Source organism: Thalassophryne amazonica, chromosome 8 (genome assembly GCF_902500255.1).
Source record: "Thalassophryne amazonica chromosome 8, fThaAma1.1, whole genome shotgun sequence".
Lineage (NCBI taxonomy): Eukaryota > Metazoa > Chordata > Actinopteri > Batrachoidiformes > Batrachoididae > Thalassophryne > Thalassophryne amazonica.
In genome coordinates, this window is record NC_047110.1 from 54,007,976 (window position 1) to 54,032,341 (window position 24,366).

At 40.7% G+C, this 24,366-nt stretch overlaps 1 protein-coding gene and 1 long non-coding RNA gene across 2 annotated transcripts in view; one reads left to right on the top strand and one right to left on the bottom strand.

Moving 5' to 3' along the window:
• pik3c2g (phosphatidylinositol-4-phosphate 3-kinase catalytic subunit type 2 gamma) overlaps positions 1-24,366 on the top strand; it is a 124,096-nt gene that overhangs the window by 12,249 nt on the left and 87,481 nt on the right. The window contains 4 exon segments of the mRNA XM_034176285.1: positions 11,936-12,050; positions 12,122-12,233; positions 14,915-14,985; positions 15,081-15,144. Of these exon segments, the coding sequence (XP_034032176.1) occupies positions 11,936-12,050; positions 12,122-12,233; positions 14,915-14,985; positions 15,081-15,144 (362 nt within the window).
• Positions 11,359-24,366, bottom strand: part of LOC117515636 — a 402,159-nt gene continuing 389,151 nt past the window's right edge. Inside the window, exon 3 of the long non-coding RNA XR_004562198.1 lies at positions 11,359-11,655. This is a non-coding gene — a long non-coding RNA (uncharacterized LOC117515636). The remainder of the gene's footprint in view (positions 11,656-24,366) is intronic.

The following is a 24,366-nucleotide window of genomic DNA, read 5'->3' on the forward strand; positions in this document are numbered from 1 at the left end:
AATTATAACTGGAGTCCCTCAGTTTAAACAGATCCTGGACATGTTGATTTTTCAAACAATAAAATTCCTCTCAAATTATAACTGGAGTCCCTCAGTTTAAACAGATCCTGGACATGTTGATTTTTCAAACAATAAAATTCCTCTCAAATTATAACTGGAGTCCCTCAGTTTAAACAGATCCTGGACATGTTGATTTTTCAAACAATAAAATTCCTCTCAAATTATAACTGGAGTCCCTCAGTTTAAACAGATCCTGGACATGTTGATTTTTCAAACAATAAAATTCCTCTCAAATTATAACTGGAGTCCCTCAGTTTAAACAGATCCTGGACATGTTGATTTTTCAAACAATAAAATTCCTCTCAAATTATAACTGGAGTCCCTCAGTTTAAACAGATCCTGGACATGTTGATTTTTCAAACAATAAAATTCCTCTCAAATTATAACTGGAGTCCCTCAGTTTAAACAGATCCTGGACATGTTGATTTTTCAAACAATAAAATTCCTCTCAAATTATAAGTGGAGTCCCTCAGTTTAAACAGATCCTGGACATGTTGATTTTTCAAACAATAAAATTCCTCTCAAATTATAACTGGAGTCCCTCAGTTTAAACAGATCCTGGACATGTTGATTTTTCAAACAATAAAATTCCTCTCAAATTATAACTGGAGTCCCTCAGTTTAAACAGATCCTGGACATGTTGATTTTTCAAACAATAAAATTCCTCTCAAATTATAACTGGAGTCCCTCAGTTTAAACAGATCCTGGACATGTTGATTTTTCAAACAATAAAATTCCTCTCAAATTATAACTGGAGTCCCTCAGTTTAAACAGATCCTGGACATGTTGATTTTTCAAACAATAAAATTCCTCTCAAATTATAACTGGAGTCCCTCAGTTTAAACAGATCCTGGACATGTTGATTTTTCAAACAATAAAATTCCTCTCAAATTATAACTGGAGTCCCTCAGTTTAAACAGATCCTGGACATGTTGATTTTTCAAACAATAAAATTCCTCTCAAATTATAACTGGAGTCCCTCAGTTTAAACAGATCCTGGACATGTTGATTTTTCAAACAATAAAATTCCTCTCAAATTATAACTGGAGTCCCTCAGTTTAAACAGATCCTGGACATGTTGATTTTTCAAACAATAAAATTCCTCTCAAATTATAACTGGAGTCCCTCAGTTTAAACAGATCCTGGACATGTTGATTTTTCAAACAATAAAATTCCTCTCAAATTATAACTGGAGTCCCTCAGTTTAAACAGATCCTGGACATGTTGATTTTTCAAACAATAAAATTCCTCTCAAATTATAACTGGAGTCCCTCAGTTTAAACAGATCCTGGACATGTTGATTTTTCAAACAATAAAATTCCTCTCAAATTATAACTGGAGTCCCTCAGTTTAAACAGATCCTGGACATGTTGATTTTTCAAACAATAAAATTCCTCTCAAATTATAACTGGAGTCCCTCAGTTTAAACAGATCCTGGACATGTTGATTTTTCAAACAATAAAATTCCTCTCAAATTATAACTGGAGTCCCTCAGTTTAAACAGATCCTGGACATGTTGATTTTTCAAACAATAAAATTCCTCTCAAATTATAACTGGAGTCCCTCAGTTTAAACAGATCCTGGACATGTTGATTTTTCAAACAATAAAATTCCTCTCAAATTATAACTGGAGTCCCTCAGTTTAAACAGATCCTGGACATGTTGATTTTTCAAACAATAAAATTCCTCTCAAATTATAACTGGAGTCCCTCAGTTTAAACAGATCCTGGACATGTTGATTTTTCAAACAATAAAATTCCTCTCAAATTATAACTGGAGTCCCTCAGTTTAAACAGATCCTGGACATGTTGATTTTTCAAACAATAAAATTCCTCTCAAATTATAACTGGAGTCCCTCAGTTTAAACAGATCCTGGACATGTTGATTTTTCAAACAATAAAATTCCTCTCAAATTATAACTGGAGTCCCTCAGTTTAAACAGATCCTGGACATGTTGATTTTTCAAACAATAAAATTCCTCTCAAATTATAACTGGAGTCCCTCAGTTTAAACAGATCCTGGACATGTTGATTTTTCAAACAATAAAATTCCTCTCAAATTATAACTGGAGTCCCTCAGTTTAAACAGATCCTGGACATGTTGATTTTTCAAACAATAAAATTCCTCTCAAATTATAACTGGAGTCCCTCAGTTTAAACAGATCCTGGACATGTTGATTTTTCAAACAATAAAATTCCTCTCAAATTATAACTGGAGTCCCTCAGTTTAAACAGATCCTGGACATGTTGATTTTTCAAACAATAAAATTCCTCTCAAATTATAACTGGAGTCCCTCAGTTTAAACAGATCCTGGACATGTTGATTTTTCAAACAATAAAATTCCTCTCAAATTATAACTGGAGTCCCTCAGTTTAAACAGATCCTGGACAGCAGTTTATTTTTAACTTTATACATAATTTGTATTGTAAAGTAATCAACCAAGTCCCAGAATTTTAGAATATGCAAACAGGCAAACAATGGATTCGTTGGCTCACAATGTGATTTGTTACAAATAATTCTTACAGCTTTCTTTTGCAACAAAAATATTGGATTAGTATTAGTTTCATATGTATTTCCCCACACCTCAATACAGTAGGTCATGTATGGAATGAGCAATGAGTGATATAAAATAGTTGATGAGTGTTGGGGAATTTAAATCTTGTGCTTTATGCAGAATTGCAATGGCTTTTGACATTTTGGATTTAACAAAATTAATATGCATTTTCCAGCTCAGTTTATCATCAATAACACCAAGAAATTTTGTATCAGTTACAGTTTCAATATCATTTAATAATAAATTTCTGCAGGAAATCCTGGACTTGTTCCCAAATATAATACACTTTGTCTTACCAAAGTGGAGCGATAATTTGTTTGAATCAAACCATTGTTTAAACTTCTGTAGTTCCTTCTCCATCATGTCCAAGGCCTGTCCCAAGTGATCCCCACTACAAAACACAGTCGTATCATCAGCAAACAAAATACATCTGACGGACTTGGAAACTAAACATGTGTCATTAATATACAGAAGAAACAACAACGGCCCCAGAACTGAACCCTGGGGCACCCCACAAGCAATTTTCATGGGTTCAGATTTTGCCCCATCAATATGTACACACTGATATCTATTGTATAAAAAGCTAACTATCCAATCATATGCCAGTCCCCTGATACCACACCACTGCAGTTTGTACAATAGCACAGTGTGGTCTATAGTATCAAATGCTTTCTGTAAATCAAAAAAAAAAAAAAAAAACAGTATATTGCTTATTTTCAATTGCATTTGTAATCTGTTCAACAAAATCAATTACAGCCAGTGAAGTAGTGTGTTTTTTTTTTTTCTAAAACCATATTGCTGTTCACTAAGTATGTGATGTTTACTTATGAAATCATATAAACTCTTTAAAAATACGTTTTCCAAAATTTTGGAAAATTGTGACAGCGGTATCACTTTAGCCAATTTCATTCTGAAAGGAAATTTCCCAGTCATTAGTGACAGGTTACAAATATACGTAAAGGGTCTAACAATACAATCAATAATATTTTTAATCAAAGACATATCAAAACTATCACTATCAATTGATCTTTTCCCTTTGAAGTTACAAACAATATCAATTATTTCATACTCATCAGTTTCTTTAATGAACATTGAATCCTGAATTTTATTAATTGTTTTACAGTAATCAAAAGAACGCAGTCCAGAAGACACAATCGAATCAGCTAAATTTTTACCCACATTTACAAAGTAATCATTAGAATTATCTGCTATAGCTTTATTTTCCTTAACAACTCTACCAGTACTTGTGTAAAAAAGGGCAGGATATTCTTTAACATCTTTTCTCTTATTTATGACTTCATTTAAAATCTTCCAAGTACCCTTAATGTTTGTTTTTATTTTTTCCAATAAATCACTATAATACTGCCTTTTACAAGATCGCATAATATTAGTTAGCTTATTTTTATGTCTTATATCTTTTCTCAGCATCAAATGCTCTTAGTTTTAAGAATTGCTTGTACAGAAATTTCTCTTTTTACATGCGTTTTGCAGTCCCTTAGTAATCCATGGTTTGTCAACATTATGCTTATTTCCAACATTTGATACCAAAGGGCAATGTTTATCATAAATTAGAAATAATAGAAATGAATGACTCATATGGATAAACTATATGGATTTGAATCACGTGTGATTACATCAGCCAAGCTTGAACCCTCGTGCGCATGCATGAGTTTTTTCACGCCTGTCGGTGACGTCATTGGCCTGTGAGCACGCCTTGTGGAATGAGTGGTCCAGCCCCCTCGTCGGATTTTCATTGTCTGAGAAGTTGCTGAGACTGGCGCTGTGCTTGATCAAAATTTTTTCAAAAACTGTGAGGCACATCCGAGTGGACACCATTCGAGAAATTCAGCTGGTTTTCTGTGAAAATTTTAACGGCTGATGAGAGATTTTGGATTGTTTCTATCACTGTAACTTCCCACGGAGTGGGACGTCGCGGTCCGAGGCGACGTCGTCATCCTGTTTCAAGCTGAAAACCTCCAAATTTAAGCCTCTGTAGACCCAGGAAGTCGTGAGAGAACAGAGAACTTTCAGAAGAGGTCGGAATCAGCAGTTTATCCGGACATTCCACTGTTAAAGGAGATTTTTTTTAATGGAAGACGTGCGGACAGATTGGTGCGTCGGCTTGCCCGCCACAGGAAAAACACCTCCGTGTTGATAACCATTTGTAAAATCCAGGCGGCTTTTGGTGGCTTTCAGTTGAGTGAGTATCTGAGAAATTGTTTAACAGCAGGGCATGTTCCAACTTGTCCTTAAGGCTTCCAACGGAGGTGTTTTTCCTGTGGCGGGCGCGCCGCGCAGGCTGCGAGCCGACACGCCAATCCGGCCGCACACATTCAATTTGTGAACTACACATGAACATTGCACAAACAATTCAAAAACATTGTGTGTCACCATGAATCATTGCGTCACCACAGTGCATCACAGCGCAGCTCATCTGAACAATTATCATGAGATGTTAAATCTATAATAAATATAATATTACGATACTCATAGAAGGAATGAAAAGGTTTTACCAAGCTATTACAATATAAATATTACAAATAATTACTCTTGAGACTATTCCAAATGCGTTGTCCACGTCATGAAGCGCACAAGAACAGCTGCAACTGTGATTCCGGAATGACTAGAGGTGGTTTCATCAGCCATGTTCTGAGAGCAAATGATTAATCTGCTACAAAATAATTATTTTATATAACGCAGCATCCAGCAGGACAAAGCGGGTAGCACTGGCATGCACACCTACAGACAATTTAAAGTCTCCAGTCCAACTAACCTCCGTGTCTTTGGATGTGGGAAGAAGCCGGAGCACTCAGAGAGAACCCAAGCAAACACAGGGAGAACACGCAAACTCCACACAGAAAGGTCACAGGTGGGAATCAAGCCCATGACCACCTCTAACCACTAAGCCACCGTGCTGCCCTGTTTGACATTATATCTATAAATGTTTCTATCATGAAACGCGTTTTTCAAGTCACATTTAACTGTCACTTTCCATTTTAAGCCTGGTGTCCACTGAGAATTTTTGGGCAAATTTGTTTGTGTTCAGTCAGTATGTGACATCGACGACCTGTGAGCGGCTGGAAACAGTGATGACCAAGCAGAAACTGTCTTTTTTTAATCTCTTTTTATTCTTCAATATCAACAGGAGCCCAGTACTCAAAGCAATTCCAAGGAGTAGCTCAGCCTCCATCAACAGCCGCACCCAAAATGAGCCAGCTGGCACCACTTTTTATCCTCTGCTCCTGATTGGACTGAACCACCTCCTCCATTGCAAATGTTTCTCCTTTATCATAAATACAAACATTTTAAAAACTACCTTTAAACTTCATACACCCACACACTCACACACCTAAAACCCTCTACACAAATGCTAAAACATTTTTCAACACCTAAACCTCCAACTACCAATTCCCCCCCCCCCCCCCCCCCATCCCCATCTGATGGCCTCTCCCAAAACCTTTAAATGGGATCCAGGCTTATAAGAAAAGTTTTGCCTGAACTCCCTGGAGAGGGCACCAGACAGGTAAGTAAAGAGGCCTTTTCAATCAACTTCATCCTACTCATTTACCCCCATCTGACCCTGAAGTCTCAATATTCTCCTTCACAGGATCTGAAAGACAAAACCCCATTTTACTAAATGCTCCAATTCCCAATCAAGAATCATTTATACCAACTTTAAAATACAAAATATGAACCAAAATGCAAATCAGCAATTCCAAGTGCTATACAATTATTTACTTTACACAATTCATGTGATGAAGTGCTACTTCATCACATTTCCTTCCCCTTCTCCCAGAAAACCCAATACCTTAGGTCTCAGACACCCGGGATAAACAGTCAGCCACCACATTTGACCTTCCTGGTCTGTACTGAACAGTAAATTCATATGGTTGCAAGGAAAGATACCATCCTGCGATGCGTGTATTGGCATCCCTCATACGTTTCAGCCACTGGAGAGCACGATCTGTCTCCAAAATGAAGTGCCGTCCGAGTAGATAGTAACGAAGGGATTCAATGGCCCACTTCATAGCCAAACACTCCCTTTCAATAGTGGAGTACCTTCCCTCTCTCTCCAATAACTTCCGACTCAGGAACACCACCGGTCTCCTCTCCCCCTCCATCTCCTGGAGAAGGACTGCTCCAAGACCCACTCCAGATGCATCAGTCTGCAAAATAAACTGCTTGTTGAAATCTGGACTATGCAAAACTGGTTGAGAGCAGACCGCTTCCTTAAGTTCTTTAAATGCCCTGTCACATTCCTCTGTCCAAATGACCTTAGTGGGGGCAGAGGCCTTGGTAAGGTCATTCAACACTGCCGCTCTATCTGCAAACTGCGGGATGAACTTCCTATACCATCCCACCATTCCAATAAGGCCTCTCATCTTCTTTTTCGTAGTAGGCACTGGAAAGGATTGAATAGCCTCCATCTTCCCCACCTGAGGCTTTATCTTTCCAAAGCCAATCACAAAACCAAGGTACTCAACTTCCCTCTGAGCCACAGCGCATTTGTGAGGATCAACAGTCAGCCCTGCTGCTTTAATGCGCTTCAGTACTTCCTGAAGGTGAACCACATGATCTTCCCACGACTGACTGTACACCACCACATCATCCAAATATGCTGCAGAAAAGTCTGACACATCCCTCAAAACAAAATCCATTAACCGTTGAAATGTTGCCGGCGCCCCCTGAAGGCCAAAAGGCATGACTTTAAACTGATACATACCAAAAGGTGTCTTAAAGGCCATCAGTTCCTTTATCTCTGGTGCCAGAGCCACCTGCCAATATCCTTTGCTCAGGTCCAATGTGGTGATATAGTTGGCTCTGCCCACTCTTTCCAGCAGATCATCCACCCTGGGCATTGGATATGGATCAAAGTTGGAAATAGCATTCAAATATCTGAAGTCTATACAAAACCTTAGCGAGCCATCCTTCTTTGACACCAGAACAATCGGACTACACCATTCACTGCATGAGACCTCAATAATCCCCATTTCCAACATCAACTGAATCTCCTTACGGAGCACTGGCACCAATCTCTCTGGTATCCGGTAACTCCTCTGTCGTACCGGGCATCTTCCTTAATCCGTATCTTGTGCTGTACAAGCGACGTGAACCCTGGACTCTCCTGAAAGAGTTCTGGATCCAAAAGTGGTTGAATGGCTTCCTGCTTTTTTGGTAGACAGATGTGACAGGTCAACTGACCCAGAATCTACAAGTTGGAAAGAACTTCTCAGATACCTCTTCATCCTGAACTACCCGAACCAATAAGTGCTGCTGAATAGGTTCTTCACGACTCTGGAATTCTTTCAGTAAATTCACATGAAATTTCTGATGCTTCTTGAGTTTATCAGGCATATACAGTTCATATGTGACTTTACCCACTCGTCTGATGATTTCATAAGGTCCCTGCCATTTTGCTAGCAACTTATTCTCACTGGTTGGGAGCAACAACAACACTTTCTGGCCTGGAGTAAAAACTCTGTCTCTTGCCTTCTGGTCATACCAGGACTTTTGATGACGTTGGGCTGCTCTCATATTATCATGTGCCAGTGCAGCCATCTCCTCCAGTCTCTCCCTCATCTTTACCACATACGCCACCACATTCTCCCCTTCTGGCTTAGGATCCTCCCAATAGTCCTTAAGGAGATCCAAAGGGTCCCTAATCTGGTGCCCATAAAGCAATTCAAAGGGGGAGAACCCAGTTGATGCCTGCAGCACTTCCCGGTAGGCAAATAAAAGATAGGGCAGCCATTGATCCCAATCTGTACCTGTCGTAGAGACAAACTTGCGCAGCATGTTTTTAAGGGTCTGATTGTATCTCTCCACCAACCCGTCCATTTGGGGGTGATAAGGCGTGGTCTTAATTCCTTTAACCCCTAATAGTTTGTACACTTGCTGCAAAAGTTTGGACAAAAAATTTGTCCCACAATCTGTCAAGATTTCTCTCACTATTCCTACTCGAGAAAAAAGCTGTAGGAGACGGTTTGCAATATGCTTCGCCTTAACTGACCTGAGGGGAAAGGCTTCTGGGTATCTCGTAGCGTAATCACATATAACCAATATGAAACGATTCCCCGAGGAACTCTTTTGTAAGGGACCCACAATATCCATCCCTATCCTTTCAAAAGGTGTTTCAATAATTGGCATCGATTCTAATTGGGCACGTACAACTCCTTTTCCTGAAGTCAACTGACATTTCTCGCAAGAACTGCAGAATTTAGAAATCTCAGTATACATCCCTGGCCAAACAAATCTTCTACTAATCCTGCTTAAAGTCTTATGGAAGGCCAAGTGTCCTGCCCATGGAACTGAATGACCAAGTTCCATAACCTTATGCCTGAGCTGTAATGGGAGGACCAAAGCTTCACCCTTGTCCTTTCTCTGGTACAAGATACCCCCTTTTTTCACATAAACAACATCCTCCAGGCAACTTATCTGGCCCTGTTGGACCCCTTCATTCTCAGTTACTTTAGCCAACCATGGCTTAAGTGTGGGGTCATCTTTCTGCAGTGTACCTACATCTGCAGGAATATCAAAATCAAACAAATCAATTGGTTTAGGAATTTCAATTCCTTTCCCCTGAGAGCCTTTAAATTTGTCCTTCCTTCTCTGCGCCTTCGACTTACGGGCCTTCACTGGCTGAACTTCAAAGTCCTCTCCAAAAAAAGGCAACTCATTTAACCCTCCTTTTGCACTTTGTGCTCTCGTTACTACATGGCAAGAGTTTACAAGTTCTATGAAACACTCTCCACTCACTGATGGGCCTGGTGAATCTGAAGATTCTTCTTCTAAACCCCCAGATTCTCCTTCACCAACTAACAGATCAGACTGCTTACCCTCAAACTGATAGATAAGGTCTAAAAGAGTTGGGATATCATTACCCAATATCACTGAATATGGCAGAGTAGGTACCACCGCAACAGGCAAAAGATAAGTTTGACCCCCCACAGTTAAATATACCTCAGCCGTGGGGTAATTATGCTCATCTCCATGAACACAACTAATTCTTGTTCCCCCCTGACTCAACTTTTCTCCCACAATCAGACTAGCATTTACTAACGTCTGAAAACATCCTGTATCCAGTAAAGCTTCCCTCCGCTGACCGTTCACTAAAACTGGTACAATGCAACCTTTCTGTTCCACAGTCTCTACAGTACTAGACCTGGGGACTGAACAAAGTGAAGGCTTAGCCTTAAGGGCTGGACAAAAGTGCTGAATGTGGCCCAAACCATTACAGTAGTAACATCTTACATCCTGCTTAGAAGACTTAAAAGATGAATTTTTAACATAGTTAGAGGGATGAGCAATGGGCTGCCTACTGCTTGAAAAATTTCTAACCTGATGTTGACCAGCACCATAATCACCCCCAATAGACTTACTGTGATAAGTCTGGTAAGTCTCCCGGCCAAAATTAGCACTCTTATTCCCCCTCCTGGCTGATGTGAAGACTTCTGCAAGGTGAGCCGCTGCTTCTGCTGTTTTTGGATCATGCTCACGAATCCAAATCTCCAACTCCGGATGGACCATCCTTAAGAACCGCTCCAAGATTATCTGCTCACATATATCTTTGACAGTTAATTTTTCGGGTTTGATCCATTTTAAAAACATCTCTTTCAATCGTACATAAAGCTCACGTGGTGTCTCTCCTTGCTCAATCTTCAATGACCGGAAACGACGCCGGTAAGTATCAGCAGTTATTTCATATTTAGCTAAGATTGCCTCTTTCACTTTATCATAGTCCTCAGTATCTGAAACATCCATAAGAATGTAGGCCATGCGTGCTTTACCTGTCAACAGAGGTATCAACCGGATAGCCCATTCCTCTCTGGGCCACCGACACACCTGGGCCATTCTCTCAAATGTCACAAGAAAATGTTCAATATCATCATCTGCTGTTAAAGGCAGTAGCCTAGGTTCATTCTGAGGCCTGAAAACACAGCCTACCTGACTGACTCCTCCATCTGATACATCATCACCATCACTTGCAACTGTGCGGGGCCAAACTATAGAAGGGTCAGGTCTGTCCTCTTCAAGCAAATTAACATGCTGCTGAATTTGCTGAAATTGGTGCTGCATCCCCTTCCATCTTTGCTCCTGACGTGACAACTCCTTTTCCATTTTCTGGTCTCTGGCTGCTTGTGTCTTCAGCAGAGATTTCACCAAGTCCGTCAGCTCCTTCAATTTCCCTTCAGGGATAGGTGCCGCCATGGCTCCTTGATCAGCCGAGGTAGCACCTCCCTCATCAGGTTCGCCTTCTTGGCCTGGTTTCTTTGAGCCTCTGGTCATCGTACCTTCACTGTTGCGTAGCCCCCACTTCTGACACCACTTGTGACATCACGACCTGTGAGCGGCTGGAAACAGTGATGACCAAGCAGAAACTGTCTTTTTTTTTATCTCTTTTTATTCTTCAATATCAACAGGAGCCCAGTACTCAAAGCAATTCCAAGGAGTAGCTCAGCCTCCATCAACAGCAGCACCCAAAATGAGCCAGCTGGCACCACTTTTTATCCTCTGCTCCTGATTGGACTGAACCACCTCCTCCATTGCAAATGTTTCTCCTTTATCATAAATACAAACATTTTAAAAACTACCTTTAAACTCCACACACACACACACACACACACACACACCTAAAACCCTCTACACAAATGCTAAAACATTTTTAAACACCTAAACCTCCAACTACCAATTCCCCCCCCCCCCCCCCCCCATCCCCATCTGATGGCCTCTCCCAAAACCTTTAAATGGGATCCAGGCTAAGAAAAGTTTTGCCTGAACTCCCTGGAGAGGGCACCAGACAGGTAAGTAAAGAGGCCTTTTCAATCAACTTCATCCTACTCATTTACACCCATCTGACCCTGAAGTCTCAATATTCTCCTTCACAGGATCTGAAAGACAAAACCCCATTTTACTAAATGCTCCAATTCCCAATCAAGAATCATTTATACCAACTTTAAAATACAAAATATGAACCAAAATGCAAATCAGCAATTCCAAGTGCTATACAATTATTTACTTTACACAATTCATGTGATGAAGTGCTACTTCATCACACAGTAGAAACAACTTTACTGTCCATATCAATGATACAATCTATTATTGTGGCCCACTCAACATTTCAAGGTTTTTCATGGGCAACGTTGTCACTTCCACACAATGAAGACATGGGTCCAAACAGGACTGGGAAAAAAATATGCATACTGGTGCATATGTTTCTTCCTCTACTCATCTCTCTGTTTCTAAAACACCAAAATCATCATCCATTTCAACACAACTTCATACACAAACCTTGTAAAAACTTTTGTTTTGTTGTTTTTTTAGTGAACAGGACAGTTAAGAGTCTGATTGATGAGATTTTGCAGCTGCTCGACCGCATAAACCACACCAGCGAGTATTATGTTCTAAAACTGTGCGACACAGAAGAATATCTGCTCAAGTAAGTTCATACACTTCAATGTGTCCAAGAAGGTTTCTTTCTCTCACATCTGTTCTGCTGTGTTTCACCAGTGAAGAACTCCTGGGTACACATGAATGTATACAGATCTACCACAAGTTTAACGTGACAGTGGCACTCCGACTGCTCAACGTCAACAACATCAAGCACAGTTTGGCAAGAGACGTGAGTCCCTTCAGAGTATCTGTGCAGTGAAGTATCTCTGCAGATGATTTACAGAGGAGGAGCGGCCTGTTTTCTAATGTACTCACACCCTGGGTCGGAAGACCTCTTGTAAAAGCCTCCACCTGGAACTTTCCACTCTGTTCTCCTCTCATATTAATAATGCCAGTGTTTATCAGCCTTGAGATGACTGTTTGCAATATCTGATGACCTCAAGCTAGTTACCAACTTGTTGACTCCAAGAAACTTTTAGATGGGATGATTTTCCTACAATTTAAGAGTAAACCCTTAATACATATAATCACATTTAAATAATGTACTTTTATGCATCGATGATCAGTTTACAGGGACAATTTAATGGATGCATTTCTACTCCAGATGATATCGTGCACCTTGACGTGAACAATGATCCATGATCTGATCCATCTCAGCTTCTCAAAAGTAACTATCTGTTGCAGCTAAGTGAAATGTGGGTGCCACCTTGGCCTTCTCCAGCTGCTGGGATCCTTAGCACTGAGTGTTGGATAATGCACAAAGAAGTGTGCCACATAGTAAAAGTGTTGTAGCTGATGCTCCCTCACAATGCAAGTGATACGCTTCATCTTAGTCTCCCTAAGTGACCATTGGTTTGACACAAAGTCAGTCTAGCTGTACACAAGCTTATTCCACAGACCTAGTACCAATTTCATTAAATAAAATTATTATTATAAAAATAAAAAAAGGTGGCACAGTGGGTTAGTGGTTAACACTGGTGCTTCACAGCAACAAGGTCGTGGGACTGCTTCCCGCCCTTTCTGTGTGGAGTTTGCATTTTCTCCCCTTGTGGGTTTCCTCCCACAATTACTCATTGTCTGCCTCTTTCTCCATCCCCGACCAAGGCAGCAGGATGGGTTCAATGCAGAGTACAAATTTTGTTATATATGTACAATGACAACATAGGCCTATATATATGTGTGTGTGTGTGTGTATACCTTATTACATGTCTATGTATTACACCCTGTATCTTGCCCTGATGTATACATACAGGGCATGATACATAAAGAGACACGTAATAAGATATTTATCACATATTAGAACAAAAATAAAGAACAAGAACCATATAATTATGGTCAAAACCTTTTGTCAAGTTCCACCAGAGAAAGAACAAGGAGTCCTTTCTTCTCTTTCTTGGTTCCACTCAGCCATTCAGTGAATAAGTTCACATCACTCTCCATTTACCTGGTGGTGTTCTTGTTCTTATGTCTCTCTATAAAGTTTGAATGTCCTCTTCACTAAGTTCTTGGTGTCTCACAACTTCAACATGAGACTCAAGCTGTAGAATTCTCCCTGCTAGGGAGGCTAAAACTCTCTCACCTTGATCAGACATCTTGGTTGAATGAAATGATCTGGATCCTGCACTTGTCACCAGGGTAACACAAAATTGGGGTGTGTCATTGGGTTGAGAAATGGTGGCTCCTGATTGGATGAAAAGTATTTTCAATGTCTTCTTTTGCATCGCCCTGTTTTAAGATTTGTATCGCCCTGATTCTCTTGCCAGTTTCCAGGGCAGTAACATTGATAGGAAAAGTTTGTGATTTGTCACTCCTATTTTTTCTTGTATCTCATGAGGGCTGGTTTATAACTATACAGCAGATTTTTGTTGTCATATGTGATGAATATATATATATATATTATTATTATTATTATAAAGACATCTAGTTTTCACCTTAAGTCACTGGATAGAGTCCAAGTTCAAGCACCATGACCCTCCACACTTCGATCTTCGTTCCTCTGTGAATATATCAGCATAGTCAAACATCTTTTCCCGGTGACCTCATATCTCCAAGGGCTCTTCCTAAGTGTTACTTGATCTCAAAGGCTGATGACCCAGAGACATGAACGCTACTGTCAAGAAGAGTGAATGTCTCTATAAGTTCAACACTGTGGCCACATACAGATGCACTTCTGCTGGTCAAGTCCAGGATGTCATTGAAAGCCTGGATCTTACTCTTGATTGAGGACAGTCTGCAGTTAGGGTATCCATTGATCCCCCAAATCTCACAGCAGCATCCACAAAGTCACTGTCAGCTTACCTGGACTCAAGTTGCACCACACTTTCAAGAAATAAACCTGTTGCTGAAGAATAAATATGAGTGTGTGTGTGTGTCTGTGTGTATTTATTTTCAACACCCACTTATTTCAACTAAGGTTCACGGGAAAGCTGGAGCCTATCCCAGTGGTCATAGGGCGAGAGGCAGGGTACACCCTGGACAGGACGCCAGACGATCACAGGACCACATATAAACAGACAAACACATTCACTCACACCTAATGTCAATTTAGAGTCACCAATTCACCAAACCTGCATGTCTTTGGAAGTGGGGAGAGCCAGAGCACCCAGAGCGAACCCATGTGAAAATGGGGAGAACATGCAACTCCACATAGAAAGGACCGGGTGGGAAGTAATCTGAGAACCTTCTTCCTAGCAACAGTGCTAAACACTAAGCAACCGTGTGTGTGTGTGTGTGTGTGTGTGTGTGTGTGTGTGTGTGTGTGTGTGTGTGTGTATATATATATAATGAGAGAGAGAGAGAGAGATGTGCACATGAAACAAAAACTGTCACGAGCTATATCATTTTGATATTGGCTGCATAAGTCCACATTCCCAACCGGTAATCACAATGTCTTTTTTTTTTTCTCCTCAGGCCACAGACGATAAGACGCCATGTCACATCTACGAGCTGCTCAGATTCACCTGCGTCTACAACATCTCCAAGTAAGACAACAAGTCACAGACTGTAGCCGAATAGGCTTTGTTTTCCCCAAACATTAGGAAGCAGCTTTTTTGTCTTGCATGTGTTTACACCTCAGGGTCACCCTGCAGAATGTGATCAATGGCTACATCAAAGACGTGAAGTCGATCATGATGAGTAAGGTCAGTGCACAGTCATTCTGTTAATTTGACATTTACCCGTGCAACCCTGTGAAAAGTTGAGGGTAATTGCTTTTGCGTTTTGAGGTCGGTTAAGTCTTGTGTGAAAAGGAGCTGAGCACGGTACGTGACACTTCAACAGATTTCCATAAATCCACCGAAATGGTCATATTTCATTCAGGTTCCATTCAGGTTGTTCATCAAACATGAGTTGTTTCCTTTGCGTATGATTATATACAGCCAATGGTGATTTCACATAGGCATGTTAAAAATAATAAAAAGAAAATTCAAAATGACAAAAGGAGGCACTCGGCAGCAAGCAATCAAATTAATTATTTGTGATTCTATGACACCATAATATGTTTCTGGTAGTCTTAGATATTTTATCAAGCATGACCTCAGCCAAAAGTTATGTGACCAGTGTAAAGGTAATATATGACTATACGAGGTCTATTAGAAAAGTATCCGACCTTATTATTTTTTTCAAAAACCATATGGATTTGAATCACGTGTGATTACATCAGACATGCTTGAACCCTCGTGGGCATGCGAGAGTTTTTTCATGCCTGTCGGTTACGTCATTCGCCTGTGGGCAGTCTTTGAGTGAGGAGTCGCCCACCCTCTCGTCGATTTTTTTTTTTTTTTTTCCCATTGTTTAGGAATGGCTCAGACTGCTGCTTTGTTTGATCAAAATTTTTTCAAAACTGTAAGGCACAACTGAGTGGACACCAGGACGGCCCACGGCGCCTGATGGCGATCTGCGCTTCGAGGCGGCAGCGTCTCGCCGTTTCAAGTTGAAAACTTCCACATTTCAGGCTCTGTTGACACAGCAAGTCGTCAGAGAACTTTCAGAAGTCGTCAGCATGAGGAGTTTATTCGGACATTCCATTGTTAACGGACATTTTGTAATGAAAGAACGTGCGGGCAGAGTCGCATGTCGGGCCGGACCCGACCGCGGGAGGTCGCGACAGGAAAAACACCTCCATTGGAAACCTTAACGGACAAGTTGGAACATGCCCAAGCTGTTAAACAATTTCTCAGTTACTCACTTGTTGAAAGCCATCAAAAGCCACCTGAATTTTACAAATGATTTTCAACACGGAGGTGTTTTTCCTGTCGTGGCGCACACAGATTTGCCGAGTCGTCACGGAAACGACTCGGCGAATTTGCGCGCACGTCTTTCAATACAAAATGTCCTTAAACAGTGGAATGTCCGCATAAAGTCCTCATGCTGGCCTCTTCTGAATCTTCTCTGTTCTCTCACGACATCCTGGGTGAATTAAACTTTAAATTAGAATGTTTTCAGGTCAAAACAGGCCGACGACCGTGCCTGGAGGCGCTGCACGATGTCCCGCTCCATGGGAAGTCCTTACAGCGACAGAAACACCCCATAATCTCTCATCAGCCGTTAAACTTTTCACCGAAAACCAGCTTAATTTCTTGAATAGTGTCCACTCAGATATTCCTCACAGGTCCAGAAAAAATTTTGATAAAGCAACGCTCGCCGTCTCGAGCAGCGTGTGAAACAAAGGAATTCAGCCGAGAGGGCGGGACCACATCTCACTCAAGGCCTGCCCACAGGGAAATGATGTCACCGACACGTGTGAAAAACTCACGCATGCGCACGAGGGTTCAAGCATGATTGGTGTAATCGCACGTCATTCAAATCCATATAGTTTAAAAAAAAAAAGGGTCGGTTTATTATCTAATAGACCTCGTATACTATCTTTGAGTAGTAATCGTACCTTTAACTAGTTCACCAGAACAGCCATTCTAAACATCCTCAACACATACATCAACATCAGGCCCAAATATGACCTTGACTTGTGATCTTGTCTTTGAACAAATTTTTCTCAAGATCACTTCACTTTGTCCTTGGCTGATTCTCAGTCATTCCACCAATTTTGGTCCAAATCTGATCAAACGTCTTTGAGTTATTTTGTTAACACATACGAGGTCTGTTAGAAAAGTATCCGACCTTTTTATTTTTTTTCAAAAACCACATGGATTTGAATCACGTGTGATTGCATCAGACAAGCTTGAACCTTCGTGCACATGCATGAGTTTTTTCACGCCTGTCGGGTGCGTCAGTTGCCTGTGAGCAGGCTTTGTGTGAGCACTGGTCCACCCTCTCGTCGTTTTTTTATTGCGAATAAATGTCTGAACAATTTGGAGCTTTGCTGCATCAATTTTTTTCCAGAAACTGTGAGAGACCTCCAGGTGGACACCGTTCGGAAAATTAATATGGCTTTCAGGGACGATTTTATGGGGATTATACAGATTAAGGAGTGTTACTGCCGCTTTAAGGACGGCCCACAACTGCTGAGAGCGCAGCGTGCTCCCAGCGCCGATCGACAGGCTCAGACCCCGCTGAAACAACCAGATCATTTCCAACGTGAAGGCTTTGTTGATCCGGGACCTCGTCTGACTTTCACAAAGAGGCAGAAGTCTTGGACATCAGCACTTTTTCAGCACATTCCACTGTTATAGGAGTTTTTTTCATGGAAAGAAAAGCGGTGGGACGTGCCACGGAGCCGTTCATTACGCGGCACAAAACCACCTCCCTGTTGGTGTCACAGAATGGCTTTCAGGTGGATTTCAAATGGATTCCGGTTGCTTTTCAGTCATGTGATTATCCGATTGTGATTGTGCATGAGCTGGACATGCCTGAACATGTCCTGGAAGGCTTCATCACAGCGTTGCTTTGCGCCATGCAGCTCCACCGCGACGTGCAGAACTCCTCCGCACGTCTGTCTTAATGTGCTGATGTCCACGTCTTTTCACAATTCCTGTGCTAGTCAGACGACATACCAGATCAAGACAGCGTCCAGTTTAGAAATGAAAGGCACATTCCACTGTTAAGGAGTTTTTGTCATGGAAAGAGGAGCGGAATTCCACGCGTCGCTGTGGAGCTGCATGGCGCAAAAGCAATGCCGTGATGAAGCCTTCCAGGACATGTTCAGGCATGTCCAGCTCATGCAGCAATCACACTCGGATAATCACACGACTGAAAAGCAACCGGAATCCATTTGAAATCCACCTGAAAGCCATTCTGTGACACCAACCACGGAGGTGGTTTTGTGCCGCGTAATGAACGGCTCCGTGGCACGTCCCTCCGCTTTTCTTTCCATGAAAAAAAACTCCTGTAACAGTGGAATGTGCCGAAAAAGTGCTGATGTCCACGACTTCTGCCTTTTTGTGAAGGTCAGACGAGGTCCCGGATCAACAAAGGTAGTGGCAGGTGGTGGAGAGTGTAGCCAGACAGCATAGGATGGTAGTTTGTAGGATGACATTAGAGGTGAAGAAGAGGAAGAGAATCAGACCTCAACAAAGGATCAGATGGTGGAAGCTGAAGGAGGAAGACTGTTGTGTGAAATTCAGTGAGCAAGTGAGAGAGGCAGTAGATGGAAGGGAAGCAATTTTGAACAAATGGAAATGTACTGCAAATATGGTGAGGGAGACAGCGAGGGAGATACTGGTTGTGACATCTGGACAGTGGAAGGAAGACAAGGAGACTTGGTGGTGGAATGAAGACGTCCAGGAAAGCATAAGGAGAAATAGGTTAACAAAAAAGTTTTGGGATAGTTGGGGAGATGAAGAAAGTAGACAGGAGTACAAGGAGATGTGGTGGAAGGCGAAAAGAGAAATGGCAAAAGCTAAGGAAAAAGGCAAATAGCGAGCTGTACAAGAAGTTGAATAGTAAGGAAGGAGAAAAGGACTTGTACCAAATGGCCAGACAAAGGGACAGAGCTGGAAAGGATGTGCAGCAGGTTAGGGTTGTAAAAGATACAGATGGCAATGTGCTGACAGGAGAGTGTGTGTAGAAACTGGAGGAAATATTTGAGGAGCTGATGAATGAAGAACTTGAGAGAGAGAAAAAGGCTGGATGATGTAGAGAGAGTAAATCAGAATGTGCAAGAAATTAGTAAGGATACAGTGAAGGTAGCTGTGAGAGGATTAAGGCAGCTCGTCCAGATACCATCCGTGTAGGCATGAAATGTCTAGGAGAGATGGCAGTGGAATTTCTACCAGGTTGTTTAATAAAATCTTGGAGGAGGATGAGACAATGTCTGATGAGTGGGGATGAAGTATGCTGGTTCCTATTTTTATGAACAAGGGTGATGTGCAGAGCTGAAGTAACTACAGAGGCATAACGTTGATCAGCCACAGCATGAAGTTATGGGAAAGAGTACTAGAAACTAAGCTTAGAAACAGGTGAAGATCTGTCATCATCAATATGGTTTCATGCTGAGAAAGAGCACTACAGATGCAATGTTTGCTCTAAAAATAGTGATGGAGAAGTATAGAGAAGACCAGAAGGAGTTACACTGTGTGTTTGTGGATTCAGAAAAAGCTTATGACAGGGTGCCAAGAGAAGAGTTGTGGTATTGTGTGAGGAAGTCTAGAGTGGCAGAAGCGTATGTGGGGGTAGTGCAGGACATGTACAAGGATAGTGTGACAGCAGTGAGATGTGTAGTAGGAATGACAGACTCATTCAAGGTGGAGGTGGGATTACACCAAGGAGCAACTCTGAGTCCTTTCTCATTTGTGATGGTGATGGAAAATACAGTATATAAGCTGATGGCACTTATTTTTATTAATGACATTTCCCTTCATTTGCCTTGACAATACCACTCTCTTGTGGGAATTCAGTGCAGTTATAAGGACAGCATATTCAGCGCCAACATGATTAAATTGAACTGTATTCAAATTTCTAAAATATTTCACAATCTCTTAATTATCTTAAAATGTGATGTGAAGAAATCATCACTGCAGACTTTTCTCAATTTAGTTGTTCTGAAGTCATTCACATCAAGTCAGCTCTCCTACGAGCTTGTATTTGATTGGACTTGATTTATTTGATGAGAAATGTAAAATGCAAACTGCAGGTAAAATAATGCATTAAAAATCGGGATAACACAAGAACATGCAAGCAGTTGTTTCCATTGTGGTCCTTAGTAGTCACAGGCAACAGTGGTGGGCACAGTTCCGCTAATCCACTAATTATCAAAGCTAATGTTTTCATTAGCAGATTAGCTCTTCAGATAACTTTGAAAACCATCAGTAGACCAATTAGCTTCTGATAAATTTAGGTCTGATAAGTTTTTTTACCTCTAACATATTTTTGCAGGCATAATGAATAAAGCTTAATCAATCAATTCAATCAATTTTTTTTATATAGCGCCAAATCACAACAAACAGTTGCCCCAAGGCGCTTTATATTGTAAGGCAAGGCCATACAATAATTATGTAAAACCCCAACGGTCAAAACGACCCCCTGTGAGCAAGCACTTGGCTACAGTGGGAAGGAAAAACTCCCTTTTAACAGGAAGAAACCTCCAGCAGAACCAGGCTCAGGGAGGGGCAGTCTTCTGCTGGGACTGGTTGGGGCTGAGGGAGAGAACCAGGAAAAAGACATGCTGTGGAGGGGAGCAGAGATCGATCACTAATGATTAAATGCAGAGTGGTGCATACAGAGCAAAAAGAGAAAGAAACAGTGCATCATGGGAACCCCCCAGCAGTCTACGTCTATAGCAGCATAACTAAGGGATGGTTCAGGGTCACCTGATCCAGCCCTAACTATAAGCTTTAGCAAAAAGGAAAGTTTTAAGCCTAATCTTAAAAGTAGAGAGGGTGTCTGTCTCCCTGATCTGAATTGGGAGCTGGTTCCACAGGAGAGGAGCCTGAAAGCTGAAGGCTCTGCCTCCCATTCTACTCTTACAAACCCTAGGAACTACAAGTAAGCCTGCAGTCTGAGAGCGAAGCGCTCTATTGGGGTGATATGGTACTACGAGGTCCCTAAGATAAGATGGGACCTGATTATTCAAAACCTTATAAGTAAGAAGAAGAATTTTAAATTCTATTCTAGAATTAACAGGAAGCCAATGAAGAGAGGCCAATATAGGTGAGATATGCTCTCTCCTTCTAGTCCCCGTCAGTACTCTAGCTGCAGCATTTTGAATTAACTGAAGGCTTTTTAGGGAACTTTTAGGACAACCTGATAATAATGAATTACAATAGTCCAGCCTAGAGGAAATAAATGCATGAATTAGTTTTTCAGCATCACTCTGAGACAAGACCTTTCTGATTTTAGAGATATTGCGTAAATGCAAAAAAGCAGTCCTACATATTTGTTTAATATGCGCTTTGAATGACATATCCTGATCAAAAATGACTCCAAGATTTCTCACAGTATTACTAGAGGTCAGGTTTAACAGTTAAAAACATTTGCAAAGTCTTAAATCAAAGATTTTAGTGGCTGCCTGTTACATGTTCTGTAGCAGACAGACAGCTATGAGCAGTACAGCTCTATCCTCTGCAGGCAGCGAAAAGCTGACTACCACAGAGAAAGGAAAAGGGAGAAAAAAGATCATTTCTTTTCACACCATACAGACTCTCCGGCATATCACCCAAGTCATGCACAGGCAGACAGTTTTTTTTACTTATGTATAAAATTTTAAACAAAGTAATTCCGGACAAGTTATTTAAATTAATGTCACGTCTGTCGTTTTATAAAGTGAAAATATCAGCGATATGTTTTAGTTTTAAAGTAATGCACTCATTTTGAAGGTTTGTGTTTAGACGCACATGCTGCAGTGCATTGTGGGTAAATTATTTTCCTGACATGAGTGGTTGGTTGATCGGTATAACACACAACTTACTGAAATGTGTGGTGGGTTTTCAAATAAATCTATTTGTAAATGTCATTTTTTCCATTTGTAAAAAAAAAAAAAAAAAAGGCAATTTGAAAGCTGAAAATTCTGTTTAAGTGGATTCAGCACTTTTAGTGAATGTGTGGCAAATGCTGTTCATACTGCCATGAACACTGCCATTTACTGGCCAGTAGATGGCACTCGGTGGTCAGACTCTGGTCACCGGGTCTCTTTTACTGAGAGAGGGCTGATTTGACACAGAAGCGCTGGTTCATTGTTGTCAGTAGCTGTTAGTGTACTGAAGTCAATACTGAAAGTTAGCAGTTTAGCTTGTATCTGTAACTTCAGCTAAATGTCTTAGGGGTTTATAGGTTTAGCTTTATAAAAGTTAACTTTTCAGTTCACGGCTTAACTCTTATCAGAGCTAACTTTTTGGTTAGCTGTGCCCACCACTGACAGGCAAGCAAAGAGAACTGAATTGTGAGATACAGCCATAAAAATTACAACATAATAATAAAATCTGGTAATAAGCACAAAATGATATATTGATTAAAATATGAAACTGTAACAAGATTTGCTCTGCGTATCGTGAATGTTATTTGGTAATTGATTCCAGAGCTTGGTCACTGTACAAGTATAACAAAAGTCATAACCATTAATCAGGTCTAGAAAGTGAATTTATGTGTTAATTTAATAATCAAATCTGGACTAAAAACAATGAGTACATAAACTTTTAAATATGACCAATCTCTATGACTGTGCCATTAAATCATTTAATTTAAGTGCAGCAACGTTTTTATCTGCTATATAATGCAGAAATGTAGAGGTAAACATCTGTGTTACACCTGATAGAAATATTGAATCCAGTGGCGGCTGCTGATCTGTCCAAGAGGGGAAGCTCATTGTCGGCTTACATCATTGTCACTTTATTTATATGTAAATTCAGATATGTAAAATGGTCATAACAGTCCCTAGTTGCACAAGCATTTCACAATTTATATCTCTATTACATACAGTATTTTATGACGGCACAATCACCGAGTGGTTAGTGCCCTTAGTTTCAGTGTGGAAGGTTCCTTGTGTCCCGTCGAGATGAGGTGCGTCGCGCATTCGTGCGCATAAGCACATCGCTCTACCCCAGACTTAGACGTCACCAGTCAAGATGAGGTGCCTCGCGCAACTGCATATGTGGAGATGATGTAACTCGCTCGATGTGCAACTGCGCATTTTATTTTTTTGTTGTTGTTTTTTCTGTCAGTTTTTTTTTTTATTATTAATTGTATTCAGTGTATTTATAGCCTAGTAAGTAAAACATTTTCTGTATTTTACGTTAGGAGCATAAATGTATGTATATGTATATTTTGCCTGTCGAAATAAGCTAACTCCAGGTTAAAAATACTTATCCTTTTATAGTGAGTAGATTTTTATACATTACTACGTTTGGATGAACAATTTATACATTTACTTGCCCATCAAAATAAGCGAACTTCGTCAAGTAATTTTTTCAGTGCACACATATGCAGTTACGCGAGGAACCTCATCTTGACGACGCACCTCATCTCGACAGAACAGCGGTTCAACTCCCCACCCCCGCCGTTTCTCCATGTAATGTGGAGTTGCATCAGTAAGGGCATCCAGCATAAAACTTGTGCCACAATCAACATGCAGGTCCACCTTGGATCTGCTGTGGCGACCCCGAGTGAAAACAAGGGAGCAGCTGAAGGGACTTACTTTTACAAGAATATTATTCATGTTTTTAAACAAAATATCAAAAATTTCAAGAAGCACATAGAACATTTATTATTACACACACATAACAGAGCCTGACTTTCCTGACACTGTTCCATGCAAATGTTATTTTGAAGATTGGCGAGCAGATGTTGCCATATGTCATTGTAACAAAGCTTCAAAACACTGAACCATTGCTTCATATTGATTCAGTGGTTCAAAACGCTTCATTTTTTCCGTCACTAATTTTCATGAATAAAATGCATCAGCAACCACTAATTATTATGACATATGCCGGGATAGAGTTATAATCATGATCATTAATAATTTGATGTTGTGTTGCGAACCGGGACGTTATTTAACGTGCAATGACTTTTAAACACTTACAGAAGAACGAAGCAGAGAGTAACTCACCCGGATCTTCTCGCATAATGTCTCATCCAGTGTGATTCTCTGTGCGCTTTTTTAACAGACTGATTTAGAGTGCACACAAAACACTTTGACGTAAATTTATAAATGCATAAATATGAAGAATATGAAAACTAATTCTGACATTCCAATAACTGTTAATCAAAACGGGATTCAGCCTTTCGACTGATCATCCAATCATTGTGCAGAACTCCATCGTCCAGACCTGCCCACATCTCCATTCATCCCCAGAGATGCTCAGCGTGTGGGGAGCGGGACAAAATTGTGGCTTTATCCAATGGCCATCGCGTTTTATCTCAATGAAAAAAACCTTTCCAGGCAGTTCCAATGGACGCTCAGCTTCTACAGGAAAATGCGTTGACCACAGACCATATGAGACAAAGATTTATGAGAAGCTAACAAAATGGAGTCAGTC